The sequence below is a fragment of the Peromyscus maniculatus genome, chromosome 14, assembly GCF_049852395.1.
Source record: "Peromyscus maniculatus bairdii isolate BWxNUB_F1_BW_parent chromosome 14, HU_Pman_BW_mat_3.1, whole genome shotgun sequence".
NCBI lineage: Eukaryota > Metazoa > Chordata > Mammalia > Rodentia > Cricetidae > Peromyscus > Peromyscus maniculatus.
Window position 1 is genome coordinate 57,397,138 of NC_134865.1, and position 18,207 is coordinate 57,415,344.

Sequence of the window (18,207 nt, forward strand, 5' to 3'; positions counted from 1 at the left end):
CAAACAGGTCATAAATGCCAGGGAGCATCCAACGGAGCAGTCTCAGAACATACGATTCATCAGGTTCAGCACCAGGAGTCTGGGCTGGATTCTCATGGGACCAAGATGGTCTCAGAGGATTCGTAACACCAGCCGTGATGACCCAAGGAAAATACACAAGGAGGATGGTGGCAGCTAAATATGTAACTACGAACATCCGAGAGCAGCCGTGCTAACAGTGCTTACCTCTGGAGGGCGGGTGACTTGGCGCTGTATCCTTCCTCTTTCACTATTCTGTTTGGGGCCTTGTTGTTTGCCATTGAAAGGGTTTTGTTTTATGAGGCAAGGTCTCCCTGTGTTACTCAGGCTGTTCTCACACTCCTGGGCTCAAGTGATCCTCCTAGCCCAGCCACCCAAGTAGCTGGGACTACAGACATGAACTACCACATCCACCTTGCTTTAACTTTTAAGATTATTTTTCTAAATGTGCGTGCCCTGTGCACCATGTTTGTGCAGATGCCTGCAGACATCCTGGGTTCCTGGATCCCCAGGAACTGGAGCTACAGGTGGTTATAAGCCGCCCAGCGTAGGCGCCAGGAACCAAAGCCAGGTCCTGTGTAAGAACAGCAAGCATCCCTAACTACTGAGCCATCTCTCTACCCAACCCCGCCATCCTTTTTTTCAGGGTTTCTCTGTGTAGCTTTGGTGGCTGTCCTGGATCTTGATCTGTAGACCAGGCTGGCCTTGAACTCACAGAGATCCACCCGGCTCTGCCTCCAGAGTGCAGGGATTAAAATCATGCGCCACCGTCACCTGCCTAGCCCCCTCTTTTAACTATTGACTTTCTGATACAGAAAACAACAAATTAATGTTTAAAGATTATAATAGATTTCCTTTGCTCATATCAAAGTAGCTTTCTCTTTAGGCCCTGAGCACAAAGCCTTTCCCACTGGGTTGGTATCTATAGCCAGGCTTCCAAGTGCACACACTCTCCACAGCAGACTGCTCCTGCTTCCAGGGGAGTCACCAGTAACACAGAGAAGCCTCTCTGAACATTTTCCTCCCCATCTGCCATTGAAGTTCAGCTCCGCCCACCCCCACTCAAACAGTCACTCAGGGCTCGCTTCCTGTAGGTGTTTTATTTACTGTACAAAATATTTACATCTCCAGCTGCAGACGTCCAGACCGGGCCTGACAATGTGCAGCAGAGTTCGGTCTCTGCCAACTTTCTAGAACCACACCGACATCCTCTTGGTCTTCATTTCATGACTTGTCTCCTTCAAGGACACTGAAAAGCCAAAAGCCAGGGGAGCAGCTAGCCTCCCAAGGGCCTATGCCACAAGGCATTAACAGAAGAACTGGCTAAATAAGGACTAGGAATAGAAAATTGCCCAAGAAATAACACATTTTTTTTTCTCTCTCCAACAGTCTGTATGTCTTTCCCACACTGGCTAGTGCCAAAGCAGTTTTAGAAAAAAAAGGTAAAAGAAACTGCAAAAGAGAGCAAAACTGCTTCTGAATAGTCAGGAGAGAGTACACTGGAATAGAAAATCACACAGTACTAAAGGGTTGGTTGTTGTTAGAGACTCTGGTGCCTACAGACCACCCTGGGCCAGCTGCCCCGGCTGGGCTGCCAGTGCCTAGGAGACTGAAAAAGTGCTATAACTAGAGCCTAAAAGGATAGGTCTAGCCAAGAATATAAACTCCACCCCCTGGTAATCTCTAGAGGGGTGCTGGAGCCAGGATTACAGAATCCAGGACAGGAACGATTGCCCCAAAGAGCCAAGCCAGCCCATGTACCCCAGCTGGAAGCCCCAGAGGAGCCGAGAGGCAGGCAGCAGGGGGATGGCTAAACTAGCTTGGACACGTTCCACGGGGAAAGTGTGGGCAAGCAGCAGCACCTTGTCCTGGTCCCTGAGGAGAGCAGTGACCATGTGGCAGGGAGGATCCTGGGGTGTAGAGGCCCTGATGCCAGGTCCTAAACCCCAAGAAGTGAGGTCAGCGCCCACGCCAACAAAGGACAAATAATGACTGCCAAGGAGGTCAGGTAGGAATCTAGCAGCTCAGGAGGGCTTGTTTCTCATGATCCCTGGGAACAGGAGAGCTCAGACATACTTCCAGGAGGCCAAGTCCTAAGAACTGCCTTGCCTCGGGATTCTGTGTACCGGCTGGTTTTGGCAATGAAGATGGCTTGTAATATTCTGAGTGAGTACCTCATCAGAAGTGGGAGCTTGTAGCAAAGCCTTATTAAAGACAGAAACTGGGAAGTCCATGTGATCTTGAGCCTTATGTTGTTTTCATTCAAACACTAATGAAAAGAGATGTTATCATCTTCCAAGAGACTGACAAGTTCTCTTCGATCACACATAATGGTGAACCCAATATAGCTTCCTCCCTCCTGATTCCCCTTCCTGAAACTGATGAAACCAAGTACCTGGAATTGCTAGGTATTGACTGCTGCTGGATCACCACCACGTCTATCCCCAGGGGCCTGACCCAGGACCTGTGATGACAGCTCTTCTGCCTCAGTGCTACCAGAGACCACCACCAAAGAGTTGGCAAGCTATGTTTACTGTCCCGGTCCTTTGCTCCCCAAATTCTTCCAGCGGAGTGTTAAAGACAGCTCTTAACAGACCACATAAACTGGAGACCAGTGGTCATGCCGCGCCATCCTTCAGTGCAAACAACAAGCTCAGAGAAAAGCATCAGTAGTCTTCAAGCCATCCACATGGATGCACACGGCCCTTCCCCGAGAGAAGCGCAGCCAGCATTGGAGGCCACAGCACAGCCACCCCTTTACATTCTTCTCACTGCTTTTCTCATCGGCTCAAGCTCAGGAGAAAGCTTAGCACATTCTTTATGGAGTGATAATCATCTTCAAAAATGCCCCCAAGGAGTGTCTTCTCCAGTTGTTACCACAGAGACCTGAAGTACCATCAGTCCCCGTCAGTGCCGGCCACTTTCTCTCTGTGCTTCTCTGGGCTACTGACGAGAAGAGGTGATGGGTTGTCCAGGAGAAGGGATCATGTACCAGTCTAGTCAAGTAGTGAGATCAAGTAGAGTATTTCCAAAGAGCAGAGGGTGCCAGAACAAGACAGTGCTTAAGGATCTCAGCATGCCAGCTTTCCAACAGAATTGAGTCCTCCATGTCATCCATCTCTCCCAGCCACTGAGGCAGATCCAGCTACAGAGATCTTCAAAGGACCAAATGAAATGACAGCAGCATGGTCCTTTTCTCATGACTGAGTGCTGTTCAGATAGGTACCATGTGCCCAAATGGCCTGTGGTAAATGTGGACACAGAGTGGGTGAGGTAAGAACAATGCTCGTAGATGGCAGAATACTCCAGACACGAGGGAGCATGCAGTCTCTCCTGGCTAATGGGTATGTGCGTTAAGGTCAGTGGTTATGCTTGGTAACATGTGCCCAGATGCTCTAGAGAGTATGAGCCAAGCAGGTGACAGAGGAGTGTCAGAGCATGCCAAAGCCCTCGCAACCCTCACTGATGGCCAGCTGCAGCATCCTGTGGACCTCTTCATATGAGTCATATGTAGGGAGGCACAGTTGGTTAAAACTGGAAGAACAAGGAGGAAAATGATTAATTCACACTACAAGAAACCTGAGCAAGGGCTAGAAAGAGACTCTCCCACCAGGGATGCATTGGGCAGCCAGACACCTACCATGTGTGTGCGGTAGGAAGAGTACTGTGGGTCGGAGCAGCGATGATCTGAAATGAGGGACAGAGGGCAGCAAAGCCTCCAGGCGGAAGCTGGGAGGAGCCTGTTGTGAACTGAAGTAGCCGAGCCAATTCCTCCTGGGTCAGACTGGAAACCACAGTCCAAAACCACCTCATGACCTGGCAGGAAGTACAAGGCTATAGTCACACATGGTGTGCAGCATTTGATCCTAAGGATGTGATCCTTATGGAAGGAACAGGATACTCTGGATAGGCACATGCTCCCATTTACAGTTCTATGAGGCATGAACCTTGGTAAGAATGTACATCGTCACAGGGTCAGATGAGCAATCACCAATTGATTGCTTGGCTCTGTTTACTTGCATTTCCCATTTACTGCCCCAGTGGCAGTCAATGTAACAGTTTGGGGACCCAGGCTCCTTTCAGCTTGGATAACCACCTCTTTTCCGCACATGTATCACCTTTGTGCCAGTCAACATGTCAACTTCTTTGACTTCTCTAATTTTTCCTTCTAAAACCTTTCCTCACAAGATGATACCAATCCAACTGTGGAAAGTTTAGCCCATTACCTTTTCTCTGAAATGCCAGGAGCCATCAACCACTACAGCATGGGCTTTGAAGTCAGCTACACTGATGTCTCCAGTACCACACATCAGCAGCTAAAAAGACAGACAGAAGGACAAAGACACACTAGTCAGTTACCTTATTGACATGGAAATGCAGAATAAAAGGAACGCCAAGAGAAAGACAGAAGGTGAGATCACAGAGTAAACTGCAATCGGCCAATGATTCCTAAGCAGTGTGGTCTTTAAAAAAAAGGCCTGGATATGGGGCCCAGGGGTAGATGCAGTCTAGGGTTGTTGGACAGGCTTAAAGGGGTTTGGCAGGTGGTGGGCAGTGTCTTCCCTGGGGTCCCTAGGACCGCTCTGGCCTCTGGTACAGCTGCTAGGGGCTGTGGGCCCTGGATCTGCCTGTGTCACAGACTTGGTTACAAAGAAAGGCAGACAGATGTGCTTGTAGCTGAGCCCTGGGTCTACTGCATCCCTATCTCTAGAGCTGGATTAGAAGCTTATGTAACTGAAAAGGTGTTTCTGGTAAGTATATGTTCTAGCAAAGGAATGCCAAGGAAAAAAGGCAAGTCCTTCCCTTTGATGAAAATCCCCAGCCCCGTTCATGAGTGTTTTCTCTCAGGATCTATCCATTCTCCTTTGGTGGACTGAACTTTCACTACTTCCCTTTAGCTCTGCTTCCAGTTGAACAGATAAGTTAAAAGGTATGCAGAGAGAGAGAGAGAGAGAGAGAGAGAGAGAGAGAGAGAGAGAGAGAGAGAGAGAAAACATTAATGACATCAGAGCCCTAAACATCTTGTTGATGTCCTAATTTGGTTCAAGATCCAACACGTTACTTAGCAGACTCTGAGTATCCTTCCAATAACTATAAGGAATGAGATCTCTTAATAAAGAGACAAAAGAGGGCCAACGGAGCCCTGGAAGCTTTGTTTCGAGACCATGCCAAGCTGATGAGTAACTAGGAGCAGGCTAAGGAGCGACCAGCAGACTGCAGCTTTCCTTTATATGCTGTTACCAATGCTCATGAAAAAACAAAACACTCCAGTGTCCCAAATACCAGCACTGGGTAAGAGGGCTATTAGAAATCTGAGACTGAGAATTCCTTGTTTGGATTTTATATCTCAAAGCACAAAAAGTAATAGAATAATGGAAGGCTCTGACTGTTCTCTGACAGTTCAGCTAACAAGAAGAAGAATTACACAACATCACCTGACACTCACACTAGTTGTTTTCCTTACAACGTTAAAGGAATTTGATCTTTTTGTTGTTTTGTTTGTTTTTCAAGACAGGGTCTCTCTGTAGCCCAGGCTGTCCAGGAACTCTCTCTGTAGACCAGGCTGGCCTGGAATGGATCCTCATGCCTCTGCCTCCTAAGTGCTGGGAAAAGATTTCTAACAGGAAACAGTTTGCAGAAAGGAACTCCTCATAAAAGCTATGGGAAGTTAAAAATGATAACTTTACTGTATGTATCATCTGTGAGGAGCAACAGCAGGAAAAGACAAACTGACTTTGTTTTCTGCTGTTGTTGTTTTTTAACTTTATTTATTCTTATGTCATGTGTATTAGTGTTTTGCCTGCATGTATGTCTGTGTGAGGGTGTCGGATCCCCTGGAACTGGAGTTAGCTGCCATGTGGGTGCTGGGAATTGAACCTAGGTCCTCTGGAAGAATGGCCAGTGCTCTTAACTGCTGAGCCATCTCTCCAGCTCCCCCCCCCCACCACCACTTTGTTTTGTTCTTGACTCATAAGGACTTTAATTTAGCCAACTATAAAAATGGTATGTACTTTTTTCTTTTTTTTCTAATATTTATTATGCATATAGTGTTCTGCCTACATCCCTGCAGGCCAGAAGAGGGCACCAGATTTCATTACAGATGGTTGTGACCATCATGTGGTTACTGGGAATTGAACTCAGGACCTCTGGAAGAACAGCCAGTGCTCTTAACCTCTGAGCCATCTCTCCAGCCCCAGTATCTATTATCTTATAGTTAGCTTTTAATTGATACAAAATGTAAAATAGTAACACAGTTACTACAGATATATAAACACACACACACACACACACACACACACACACACACACACACACACAGTGGTTATGGTCAAAACCCTAACTGTAATCCCATCTTTCACTAGCATATAGTCCAGAAGAGACTGTCTTCTTCACTGCTATTTCTCTGGTATCTTAGTACACAATTCATAGTTCACATATACCTGAACACATACATTCTATAATCCCCTTAAATGTCATAAGACATTATGAAGACTGCACATGATGTCAATACTCCTTACTAATCAATTAATATCAACAGTAGTTAATGGATAAATATTAACTACCACTCTTCATAGACACTTGACACTTTCTGACTTTTGACATTCTAATTTTTAAAAGCTGAAGAACAGGTCAATGAACAGAAGATTAACAAAAGTGGACACAGGCTGGAGAGGCTCAGCGGTTAAGAGCACTGACCGCTCTTCCACAGGACCTGGGTTCTATTTCCAGCATCCACATGGCACCTCACAACTGTCTGTAACTCAAATTCCAAGGGATCCAACACCCTCTTTTGGCTCTGCAGGAACCAGGCACACATGTGGTACACAGACATACATACAGGCTAAAGACTCACACACATATAATAAAATAAAAAATTTTAAAAGGTGAATCCAACTTTTGCATAGTAAAAAACTTTCTGGCTACACAGTGAGACTCTGTCCCACCCTTTAGCCCCCCAAAAGAAAGGGCGGGCTTTCCTGCCACACCTCTAACAGCCATCAGGAGCCCATAAGGTGTGCTCTGAGAACCGCAGGCGTGGGGCTGGTGAGACGCTCGGAAGGTAAAAAACGTGCTACCAATCAAGCCTGACCGCTTGTGTCCACCCCAGACTCACGTGGTGGGCGGAGAGAAGTCAGTCTACAAGGGGCTCTGCGATCTCCACAGGTGTGACATGCCACTGGTGTGCCCCTCCACACTAGTAAATGAAAAATAACACACAACAAAATAGGTTCGAACCCTTACCTCAAGCTCATTCTCGTCAAAAATAGCCAAGAGGTTCTCAGGAACCAACTCATTCAAGCCTGAAACAAGAGTATCCAAGTTAAAGCCAGGCCGGCAACCATGACGACGCAGACAACTTCAGCAGAAGGAGACAGGGTCCCACCTTTTAGGAAATGCTCCACCTCCTCTTTCACTTGACTGGCCAGCCGATACTGGGCTAGCAAGTTCAAGTAGAAGATTTTATTTGCATTGGTGACTGGGGTTTGAGCTCCACCTGTCATGAGTTCTACAACCTGAAACAGGAGGCAAAAGACAAGGAGAGGTTTGTGGCTAGGAAACTGTAAGATGTTTCAGCCTGGCGTGTCCTACAAGCAGCGGAACTGGACTCCCTCAAGCTCCTAATCTGCATTTGGCTTCCTAACACACTTGATCTACCTTTTGACACTAACCTTCAGGGCTTACACCGCTTCTTCCACACTCTGCTAGCTGATTTCTAAAGCGGGTGTTAAACGAGGTCTGCTCCCACGCAGTGGAGCAGTGGTGATGCCACAGGAAGATGTGATGTTTGTTTGTTAGCAATAGTTTAATCCATCTCCTACAGCTAGCCCACTGACGACCTTTGCTCAAAGAAGCTCTTTCACAGCTCTGAAATTCTGAGACGGAAACAGTTGTTCCCACACATTCTTCTGTCTCCCAAGCACACAAATGGAAAGAACAATGGATGCAGACGGGTAAATCTGGCTTCCAAACTCCAGCCACGATACTAACTTGCTACTAACAGAACTTCAGTCTGTTAACTATTTGTTCCTCCATTTGTCTCTGCAAAGAAAAGCTGAACAAGCTGCTTCTTCTCCTTTTTTTTTTTTTTTTTTTTTTTTTTGGTTTTTCAAGACAGGGTTTCTCTGTGTAGCTTCGCGCCTTTCCTGGAATTCGCTTTGAGACCAGGCTGGCCTCGAACTCACAGAGATCTGCCTGCCTCTGCCTTTCAAGTGCTGGGATTAAGGCCACCACCACCCAGCTCAAGCTTCTTGAGTCACCAACAGAATTAGTAAACACACACACACACCCACACCAATAAACAACAATGGAGGGGCACTTGAGGAAGTCCCAAGTAGTGAAAACAATGACCTGGAGATCCTGTGTATGGAAACCAGAGTTGTTTCCATAAAGGAATGAACGCCTCCATTTTAATTGCATTGATGTGAACAATAAATCTTAACAACATTTTTTAGGCCACAGCTAGAAATGTTTATTCACAAAAAACACACCAAAATATAGCAGTAATATAGTATCTACAATTATATAAAAAAGTTCTACTGTCTTAATCTACTGAGAATCCCCTTAATCTACCGAGAATCCCGCTGGTGAATAACCTGTTACTGTCCCCAGGGCCAAGGACTGTGACCTAAGGTTCTGTTCACTTGCAGCTTTGATACACCAGCTCAGGAAGCCAGGTACAGACCTCACTAGAACAAAGACAGAAAACTGGCATTCCAATCATTTTCAGTAGTGTTTAGTTCTGGGTTTTTTTGTTTGTTTTGTTTTGTTTTTGAGACAGGGTCTCTCTATGTAGACCAATCTGGCCTCAAACTTAGAGATCTGCCTGCCTGCACATGTCTCCCAAGTGCTTTAGAGGGGCCACGGGCGTAGGGGACCCATAACTCCTCATGGTCTTTATCACCTTATCCAGTTGACCTGATTTGTTATATTTTTCTTCTGCAAAGACCAGCTCCATCTCACTCATGTCATTGTTGAGGATAAAGCAAACTTTGGACTTGTAGAATTCCGGGTCGTCTGTTTCAAAGTACTGAGGAGAAAGGCAGACACAGAAGAAGCACATGAACTCTTTTACCACCAATGAAATTTTAACTGCTTCACATCACTTACATCTTCAATCTTAAAAATAATCAGGCCAGGGGGCTGGAAGAGCACTGGCTGCTCTTCCAGAGGACCTGGCTTCAGTTCCCAGCACCCACATAGAGGCTCACAATCATGTTATTCTAGTTCCAGGGGATCCAACACCTTCTTCTGACTCTGTGGGCACTAGGGATGCATCATGTATGTACATACATGCAGGCAAAACATATATATAGACAGAATAAAAATAAACAAATATTTTAAACAAATAAGTAAAAGGGAAAAAAATACTTTAGAAAATCAGCTCATATGGAAAGATTCCAGAGGCAATGGCCAGACTGTCTTAGTGGAAATGCACACCTAAGATCTTACCTTGTAATGCATACGGAGTCCAATGATTTGGGCCAGGAAAGACCGAGTGAAACGGGCACGGACCAATTGCTTATAAGCTCCTCCTAGAGAGGACTCATACAAACACTTGCCCACCAGCCGCCCTGCAAACTCATACATCTTCAAGCGCAGGTGAGCCGGACGATTAGGGTTAGGATGCACCTGTCAAAGAAAGAAATGGAAAAGTCTTGGACCATTTTCCATCCATCCTAGTTCTGGAAAGACCCTCCCTCCCAATGCAATGTACTACAGTTTGGACCTGGAAGGTCCCAAAGGTGCCCAGAGTGCCATCGACGGGGCTCAGGTTCCTGGGGTACGCCCTGGAAGAGAGCTGCCTGGCGGCCTTCTCTCCTCCATGCCCCAGCCCTGAGGTGGACAATCTTGTCATACTCTGCCACTACAATATGCTGCCTCACCACAGACCAAAGCAACGGAGTAGACCAACCAGGGACTGGAACTTCTAAAACTCTGCAGCGAGATGATATTTTCTCTTTATATGCTCATTGTCTCAGGCATTTATCACAGCAACGGCAATCGGGCTCATATCCTCCACCAAGGGAATAAAATTTCAGTTTAAGGATCACAGAGCAGACAACTGAGTAATGGAAAGTGACTGGAGGATGGCTGCTCAAGAACCTTCCATTAGTTTGTTGAGGACAGGGGACATGATGCCTTGTCCCTAAATGAGAACTTTATTGAACCACAGTCAGGTGCTCTACTTCTGACCCCTCTAGTCAAAGATCTAATACAGGCATCTTTCTTTAGAAAATAGCTTCATCATTATAAATGAGTGAAGTAGCCATTACAGTATAATGCTCTTAGCCAAATGCACAACTATCTATTTTTTCCTATTTACACATGAAATAATGGAGCCAAATAAAAGGGAGGCAACTTGATTAGCTCATTACTCACAGCAAATTAAGAGCAAAACACAAGTCGTGCAGACTCCCAGGTCAGCTGTGTGAAGCTCTGTGTACTCGGTTTGGTTCCCGCCCCCCCCCCCCCAGGGAAGGCACACTCACTGGTTCCCCCCCCCCCCAAGGCACACTCACCAGCGCTTGGTTGTTGTCGCTGAACCGGGTGAAGAGCTGACTGGTGGTGTCAAACAGGGCTTTGCAGATCAGCTCAAACCATTCCCGCCGAGGCCCTCCCCAATCCAAAGCTGAAAAGTATAATGGAGATTAAAAGTGAGGCTGGTTTCCACCACCTCCGCTACTTCCCTTCCTTTAGTGACCACTTAACAGGCTCACACCCCTTCTGTTCAACTCCTGGCTCTTCACTGCAGCTCGCCTGCATGGTGGGCAGTTTCTGGACCCCTCCTTCCTTCGGGAGAACTCAAGGTATCCTGGTCACTAAGCTCACAGGAACTCTAAGAGCTCACCCACATGTCCGCTCTCCACGCTCCACCACGCCATGCAGCCAGGCCTTCTTCCCTGACTCACAGAAGCGGGGTCTTTTGGGGGTGGAGGGGCTGTTTGGGATTTTTTGAAGAGTGTGGGAGTGGGAAGCAGAATTAAAATGGTAAAATGAAATTTCAAAACCAACCTTCTTCATCCTGGAAAACCACTTCAAAGTTCTTGCTCCAATCTGAGATGGAAAAGTTCCGAGTGGCCTTCAAAGACTAAGACAGAGAGGAAGGAAGCTGTCAGAACACTGGCTAGCATCCCTCAGCTGCTGAAGACCAACCCGAGAGCACCACCACTGCCCCCTAAGGCAAGCACTACATGCAGGTGATGTATGACACATAAGTACGCTTCAGTAACATCATCTTTTTTCCCCCCCCCAACCCCCAGACAGGGTTTCTCTGTGCAGCTTCACACCTTTCCTGGAACTCACTCTGTAGCCCAGCCTGGCCTCGAACTCACAGAGATCCACCTGGCTCTGCCTCCTGAGTGCTGGGATTAAAGGCTTTGCCACCACTGCCCGACTCTAGTGACATCATCTTATATGTAAATACACAAATCTCCAGGAGAAATTCAAAACTAAAAAAAAAAATCTAAATATAGAAACAAACCCCGATGATCCCAGCAAACATGAGGCTGAAGCAGGAAGACTACAAGTTCAAGGCCAGCCTGGTCTACACTGTGACAGCTTCTCACTGGAGAAAAAATAAAACACACAAACACACACATACACACACAAAACCATTTAATTTGGAATTTGATAGTTAATTTTTTTCTCTTTCTTCTTTTATAAACTTCACTTTATTAATGAAAAACCCCTTACAGAAAAGTCTTCTTTAAAAAGATTCAAGTAAGTGATAAGCTGTAAACAAAAGAGCTGAAGGAGCCTTGGTGTTCAGTCAAGTACAGACTATTCACTAGCTATCTTTATCCACCACCAGGCAAGGCCCACACAGGGAGGGAGCCATGCACATGGAGTGTGGCTGAGAAGGGGCTTTCCAGGCACACCTAGCAGAGCCAAACAGCACAGACACTTTCTGGACAGGCACCAAGCCTTCTCACTCTTGGGGAATGTCAGACCATGCCAATGTCTGTGTGGTGGAGACACACACTCATCAGGTGTTCCATGTCTAGCAGCCCACAGTGACAACAAGAATGACTTCTTCCTTCTACCCCAGGGGTGACTAACAGGCCGCCTCTCTAACCACTACCTCCACCCTACACTGTCCAGGAACTACGTCAGCACAGACCGGAAAACTGCTGTGTCCTGAGTCTCCCCTCCGCTGCATGTTTCCAACACAGTGGCCCCAACCCAGGATAATCAAGTATATACAATGAAAGAGCAAGTAAGTCTCTAATATGTTTAAAGGGAGAGGTTTATGGTTCATTAAAAGGATGCACTGCAGAATACAGTCAAATACTGAAGAGGTCCTTAGCTGGAGAACTCGCATATAAAGATGAGACTTTACTTACCGATTCCAACAAGGCGTGTCTGCTGACCTTCAGGGTGACTTTGGAATGAGGTCTCTTCACATGTACCTGCCGAAGCTCTCGTTGGAAAAAGTTCACCTTGTCTTGAAAGGTCTCCGAGCCTCCTGAGGAGCAGCAAGGTTCATTACGACTTATTACAAACATGCGGAGGAGCATTGCTCTCCAGCTCTCTGTCCTCGTGGTCCACTGCCTCCCCACCCTTACCAATGTTCTTGTGCAGGGAGCGGATGAAAGTGGCAGCTAGAATGTTCCTTTCCTTGCAGCTGAGCTCCACAGGAGGCTGAATACCATCATCCACCACCAGTGTGAGGAGCTTGTGAACAGGATCAGGGCCAAGATATGAAAACTAGCAAAGAAAATTTAGGAAGTGGTTAAGTTCACCTATCAATCCCTTAATCCCAACAAAGCCTTTCAAATGCTTACTGTGCTACACAAACAACAAAAACAAGGCACTACTGTTTTTTGTAAATAAGTACTGCCAGAAGTCTATCTCAGTTATCTCATACCTTTATTTGGGGTGTGTGTGTGTGTGTGTGTGTGTGTGTGTGTGTATGTGTATGTGTACAGGTGCATGTGCCACACAGCACACAGGGTCAGAGGCCAGCCTGCAGGCATGGTTCTCTTCTGCCACCACATGGGTCTGGAGGATGAACTCTGGCCACTAGACCTGGCTTGCACATCTAGCTGCTGAGCCATCTCACCAGCCCTTCCCGATGCTCTACAATGTACAGATCTGTGTGTCTCTGTTGTTTTTAGTGTGTGTACCCATGCTGTGTAAGGGGTATAGTTTTCAGGAGTTGGTTGGTTCTGACTTGCTAAATACTCCAGGCTGCTTGGCCTTTGAGCACCCAAGTGATTCTCCTGTCCCTGCCTCCCATCTTGCCACAGAGCACTGGGGTCACATGCCACCACATTCGGCTCTTTACGCGGGTTCTGGAGATCGACTCAGGTGGTCAGGTTTGGTTGACAAGGACTTTCACCCACTGGGCCATCTTGCTGGTCCCTTTTCAAGTTCTCACTGAACTTATTTGAGTCATAGAAAAAACTGCCTTTAAGTAAGGATCCTGGGCAACACTGTAGACCTTCCATCTAAAGTTGAAGAAGGAACAACTGCTATTCCAAAATGCCTGGAGAAAGTGATCTTCATTAACGATATACCCAAGCCTCTGGGGCAAAGCTTAGATTTAGGCCCAGAACAATTAAAAAACACAACTACAAATATAAAAAAGAGAAAAATTTTAAAACATGAGAACACTCCTCGTAGAACAAGCTTCAGCAGCAGAGCTAGCAGGTGAACAGAGCGCAGGTGAGCAGAGCGCAGGTGAGCAGAGCGACCACACCTTTGAAAGGCCGCTGAGGACAGAAGGCACTGGAGAGAGAGCACTCTAAATCGCTACTGGTGCAAACTAGGCAGTACTCAGTTTCCACAGCACACTCCCTGAATACTCAGGGCATTTAATGAGGGATAACTTCTTGGTTTGGAAATGAATGGAGAGAGAACTTTCAGAAACAATGAAAGCACTCAAAAAAAAAAAAAAAAAAAAAAAAGTCTGACCACCCCAAAGTTGAGGCCTGCTCAGCAGGAGGTAGCCCTAAAGTTCAACTTACCTTTGTTCCAGGGCACACTCGGAAGGTGTAGAGGCGCCAGGGGATGATTTTCAGGTAGAATTCCTTCACGGAGAATTGCTGGGGACCAACAGAAAATGAAGTGGGTGATAAAGAAGAGAGCCCTGTTTGGGTGTTACAAGGCAAACACCAAGGTCGTGTCTTTATTTTTCATAATAACAAAAGGATAATTAGTCAGAACTAAAATAAATATATCTGTAAGGTAAACTAAACCCTGACAGTCCAGTTCCACAGACACGGGTCATCATCTCAACACTCAGGTCTGACTCTCATTTTGGGATGCTTGGAATTGGTCCTCACCTTACGAGCTTCAACCACTTCACCTTGGAACAAGCAGGACCCTCCCTCCCTCTGCCTGCTGCTGCTCGTGACTCCCCAAGCCCACATGCAGGAGCCGCACCCACTGCTCCCCCCATTTGACGTGGGTTTGCTGTGGTTTGGTCTGAGAAGGTTTGACTCCCTAGCCCAGGCTATACTGGGACTCATGACAGCTCAGGCTGGCCTCCATGTCACAGTGACCTTGTTTCAGCTTCCTGAGTACCGAGATTATAGATGCGAGCCACCATGCCTGGCCCTTTCTTCCTATTTGGATGGTACTAAGGACTAGGCACGGATGGGGAGTCAGGAAGAAGGCTGGAGAGAAACAGTGGGGATCTTACACAAAAGGGCATCTAAATACCTAATTATGAGGACAAAGAAGGTTCTTCTTATGCTGTTTAGAAAAGGAGGAAAGACAGTGCAAGGTTTGTTTGTTTGTTTCATCTGAATGTGTGTCATACCTTTTCCCTTTTTTCAGTGCTTGGGACTGCCCCTCACATGCCGTAGGCATGTTCTAGCACCGAACTACACCCCAGTCCCGACATTTTCCCTCATGACTTAAAGACCAATGCTCATTACAGGAAACGTCCAACCACACTAAAGGAGGAAACAGTTGGCCGGTTTTAACAATGACTGATTCAGTGCCGATTCTCTGCAATGTTTCACCCCGCTCAGTTCCCTCCGTGCCACCCCTCCACTACACATGAAAGCTAGATTTGTAAACAAAGATGGCACACAGAAGAACAGTGGAAAGCACAAGAGAATTTGAGCCCAGCTTTGATTATGAGATTAAAGGGTGTAATAGGATGTTCCAATAGTCTCATTCTTGTGAGGACTGGATGAAGAAGAAAAGACAGCCAAAAGAAAGCCTCTAACAAGGCGCCCTGAGCTCTAGGGCTTGGGAAGTTCACCCTCCTGTCTCTGCCAAGCTCTTCCTTACAGTCTTGAAGCCTGGTATTGACAACCATTTAATGTGGTTTCACATCATCACAGAATGAAAGATCAAATTGTTGCAATACAGCACAGTGGGCCAACAGTGATTCTGATCCCACTGAGGACTTCTAAATGATCAAAAAAAAAAAAAAAAAAGTAGCCTTCTTAACAGTCCTGAGAGCTCCACCTTAGACAGTCTTCCCCAGAGCACTCAGAGGATAGAATGTTCAGGAACTCAACGGCGCTGAGAGACACAGTCTGGCAGAGATCTGCCCTCGTACAAAGCGAACCCCTGCAGCAGCAGAGGGCACCCAACATTGGGAAGCCTCTCTTAGTGTCTCAGAAACTCTGCAAGGCACTCCGACTCCACTTTATGGTGTCTGTCACTGGATGTCAGTGGTATACAGACTGGGACACTCAGACTCCACTTTATGGTTCTGTCACTGGATGTCAGTGGTATACAGACCGGGACACTCAGACTCCACTTTATGGTGTCTGTCACTGGATGTCAGTGGTATACAGACTCGGACACTCAGACTCCACTTTATGGTGTCTGTCACTGGATGTCAGTGGTATACAGACTGGGGCACTCCGACTCCACTTTATGGTGTCTGTCACTGGATGTCAGTGGTATACAGACTGGGGCACTCCGACTCCACTTTATGGTGTCTGTCACTGGATGTCAGTGGTATACAGACTGGGGCACTCAGACTCCACTTTATGGTGTCTGTCACTGGATGTCAGTGGTATACAGACTGGGGCACTCAGACTCCACTTTATGGTGTCTGTCACTGGATGTCAGTGGTATACAGACTTGGGTAGGGGATTTAGGCAAGAAAAGGGGCGCCAACCTTTGGTGACACATAGCAGTACACCTTCTTGGGTTTCTTCACCTTCTCGGGGGTGTGGCACTCTGAGGGTGAGTCTTCTTCGTCCTCCTCAATAGCGGTGGAGGGCCGGCGCTGAGAGGAGCTCATGTGCATGGGAGGAAGGTGCCACGGTGTGCTTGTGCAGCTGTTGGTGTTATAAAGGTAAGCCTCAAAGTAAATGCTCACTCCTGAGGTGGACACATTTCGTTCAACAATATTCTTCTCATTCTCTGAAGTACAAAGAACAAAGTTTGAAGTAGGAATCAAGAGAGGACAAACTAACCTACTGATGGTCACTCAGTGTACTACCGGGCAGTAAGTAAGATATGCTCAAATATCAAATGTCTGTGGGGTGGGTCGGAGAACAGACAGAAGGGGAAGAAGCGGCTGGGAAAGGACCAGGGCACAGCTTTCAACTCACCACTCAGGACTATAATGTCAAATTCGCCATTATTGATGGGCTGGTTCTGGTATGAGATGCAGGCATGGAAGCAACCTCGAGAATGAAGGGTGAGCCGCAGGAACACCTGGCATGTCTGCCGGTTGGATGTCACCGACTTCTCAAATGAGACTTCATTATTCTCTCCTTCTTGAGCGCCGAGCTACAGGAAGTAAAGAGTGACTTGACATGCTTCCCAAGGACTCTCCCTCCTACGGCTCCTGTAATCTATCCTCACGCTTCCTACATGGACAAGACGGCTCAGAAGTCGGGGGGGAGACAAGAGCTGGGGTGAACATAACAGACCCTAGCTTTCTTGCACATGGAAAGAGAAGGCGGCTCTCACCTCATGGATGGACAAGCCATAGTTGTGCTCATCTCTCAGGGATGTGGAGTTGTTGGTTGGGTTGTCGTACTCATCTCGGGGCACTATTTGCAGAGTGTGTGGCTGACCACAGGTCAACACAAGAGTAGAAAAATGGCACACAATTTTGGTTTTGGAAGGAACCACCATTCCTGAAACAGACAATGAAAGACAATGAAGACCAAGAAAGAAAACAGATTTACAGAAATGAACTGTGGGGACTTGTTTTCTGTTGTTGCTTTGGGGTATGTTTTTATTTTTCTTGTTATTTTTAACCATTTTCTACACCAAACAAAATGGGGAAAGAATCTGAAGAAGCCAGAACTAAAGACACAAATACAGTGCTACAATTTCCCAGAGAGCCTTCGAGGTGGACCTCACAAGTGAGTGCTACAATTTCCCAGAGAGTCTTCGAGGTGGACCTCACAAGTAAGTGCTCAAGTCAGGTGTGGTGACACACTCTTTAACCCCAGCACTCGGGAGGCAGAGGCAGGCAGAGGTCTGAGCTCAAGGCCAGCCTGGACTGCAGAGGGTGTTCCAGGACAGCCAGGGCTAGTGAGATAGGCTGGCAGGTAAAGGTGCATGCTCTGCAGGCATGGGGACCTAACGCTGATTCCCAGAGCTCACGCAAAGGGGGAAGGAGGGGAAAAATTGTTCAGAGGACAACAAAGTTGTCTTCTAATCTCTATGTTCAGACCTGCCTGTCATTTGAATGTATCCACACTCCTACACACATACAAATAAAAAAGAAGCACTGAACAATGGCAAAACTAAAACTATAGGGCATGAAAGAGGTGCAAATCTAACAAAACACATACAACAACTGTATATTGAGCACTACTAATGCTGCAAACAAAGAAAACGGATTTTAAAAATATACAATTTATTCTTTAAGAATTTCATACATGCATACAATATATTTTGGTTATATTCATCCATACCCTCCCCAACCCATCCCTACCCATCACATCACATGCCCCTCCCAACTTCATGTCTTCCCTTTTTAACCCACCGAGTCCAATGAGTGCTATCCCTTGTGCATGGGTGTAAGGACATTCAAATAAATAAAATACAGCGTGCTTGTGAATTAGAAGAGTCAACACAGAGGAAGTGCTAACTTGCCCAAGTTGAAATACAGGTTTAACACAATTCTTACTAAAATTCTAGAAAAATACTCATCAATTAGATACTATACCAAAATCCGGATAGAAAGGAAAAGGAACTGGAATTAGCTAAAGCAATTTTGAATTATAAATTTGAAGAATAAATGGAGAGGAG

The 18,207-nt window shown here is 46.5% G+C and overlaps 1 protein-coding gene across 6 annotated transcripts in view; it reads right to left on the reverse strand.

Moving 5' to 3' along the window:
• Window positions 1-1,099: 1,099 nt before the first annotated feature.
• Arel1 (apoptosis resistant E3 ubiquitin protein ligase 1) overlaps window positions 1,100-18,207 on the reverse strand; it is a 51,127-nt gene continuing 34,019 nt past the window's right edge. For 4 of the 6 annotated variants that reach the window (XM_006982843.4, XM_006982844.4, XM_076551075.1 and 1 more), the window contains 15 exons: window positions 16,912-17,081; window positions 16,548-16,728; window positions 16,109-16,356; window positions 13,989-14,066; window positions 12,585-12,726; window positions 12,363-12,484; window positions 11,032-11,107; window positions 10,539-10,648; window positions 9,469-9,648; window positions 8,921-9,046; window positions 7,403-7,532; window positions 7,261-7,319; window positions 4,245-4,334; window positions 3,659-3,834; window positions 1,100-3,552 (listed from right to left, as the gene is read on the reverse strand). In XM_006982843.4, the coding sequence (XP_006982905.1) occupies window positions 3,450-3,552; window positions 3,659-3,834; window positions 4,245-4,334; window positions 7,261-7,319; window positions 7,403-7,532; window positions 8,921-9,046; window positions 9,469-9,648; window positions 10,539-10,648; window positions 11,032-11,107; window positions 12,363-12,484; window positions 12,585-12,726; window positions 13,989-14,066; window positions 16,109-16,356; window positions 16,548-16,728; window positions 16,912-17,081 (1,991 nt within the window). In that variant the 3' untranslated portion in view covers window positions 1,100-3,449. The remainder of the gene's footprint in view (window positions 3,553-3,658; window positions 3,835-4,244; window positions 4,335-7,260; window positions 7,320-7,402; window positions 7,533-8,920; window positions 9,047-9,468; window positions 9,649-10,538; window positions 10,649-11,031; window positions 11,108-12,362; window positions 12,485-12,584; window positions 12,727-13,988; window positions 14,067-16,108; window positions 16,357-16,547; window positions 16,729-16,911; window positions 17,082-18,207) is intronic. The other 2 variants (XR_013044416.1, XR_013044415.1) reach the window with 1 other exon arrangement.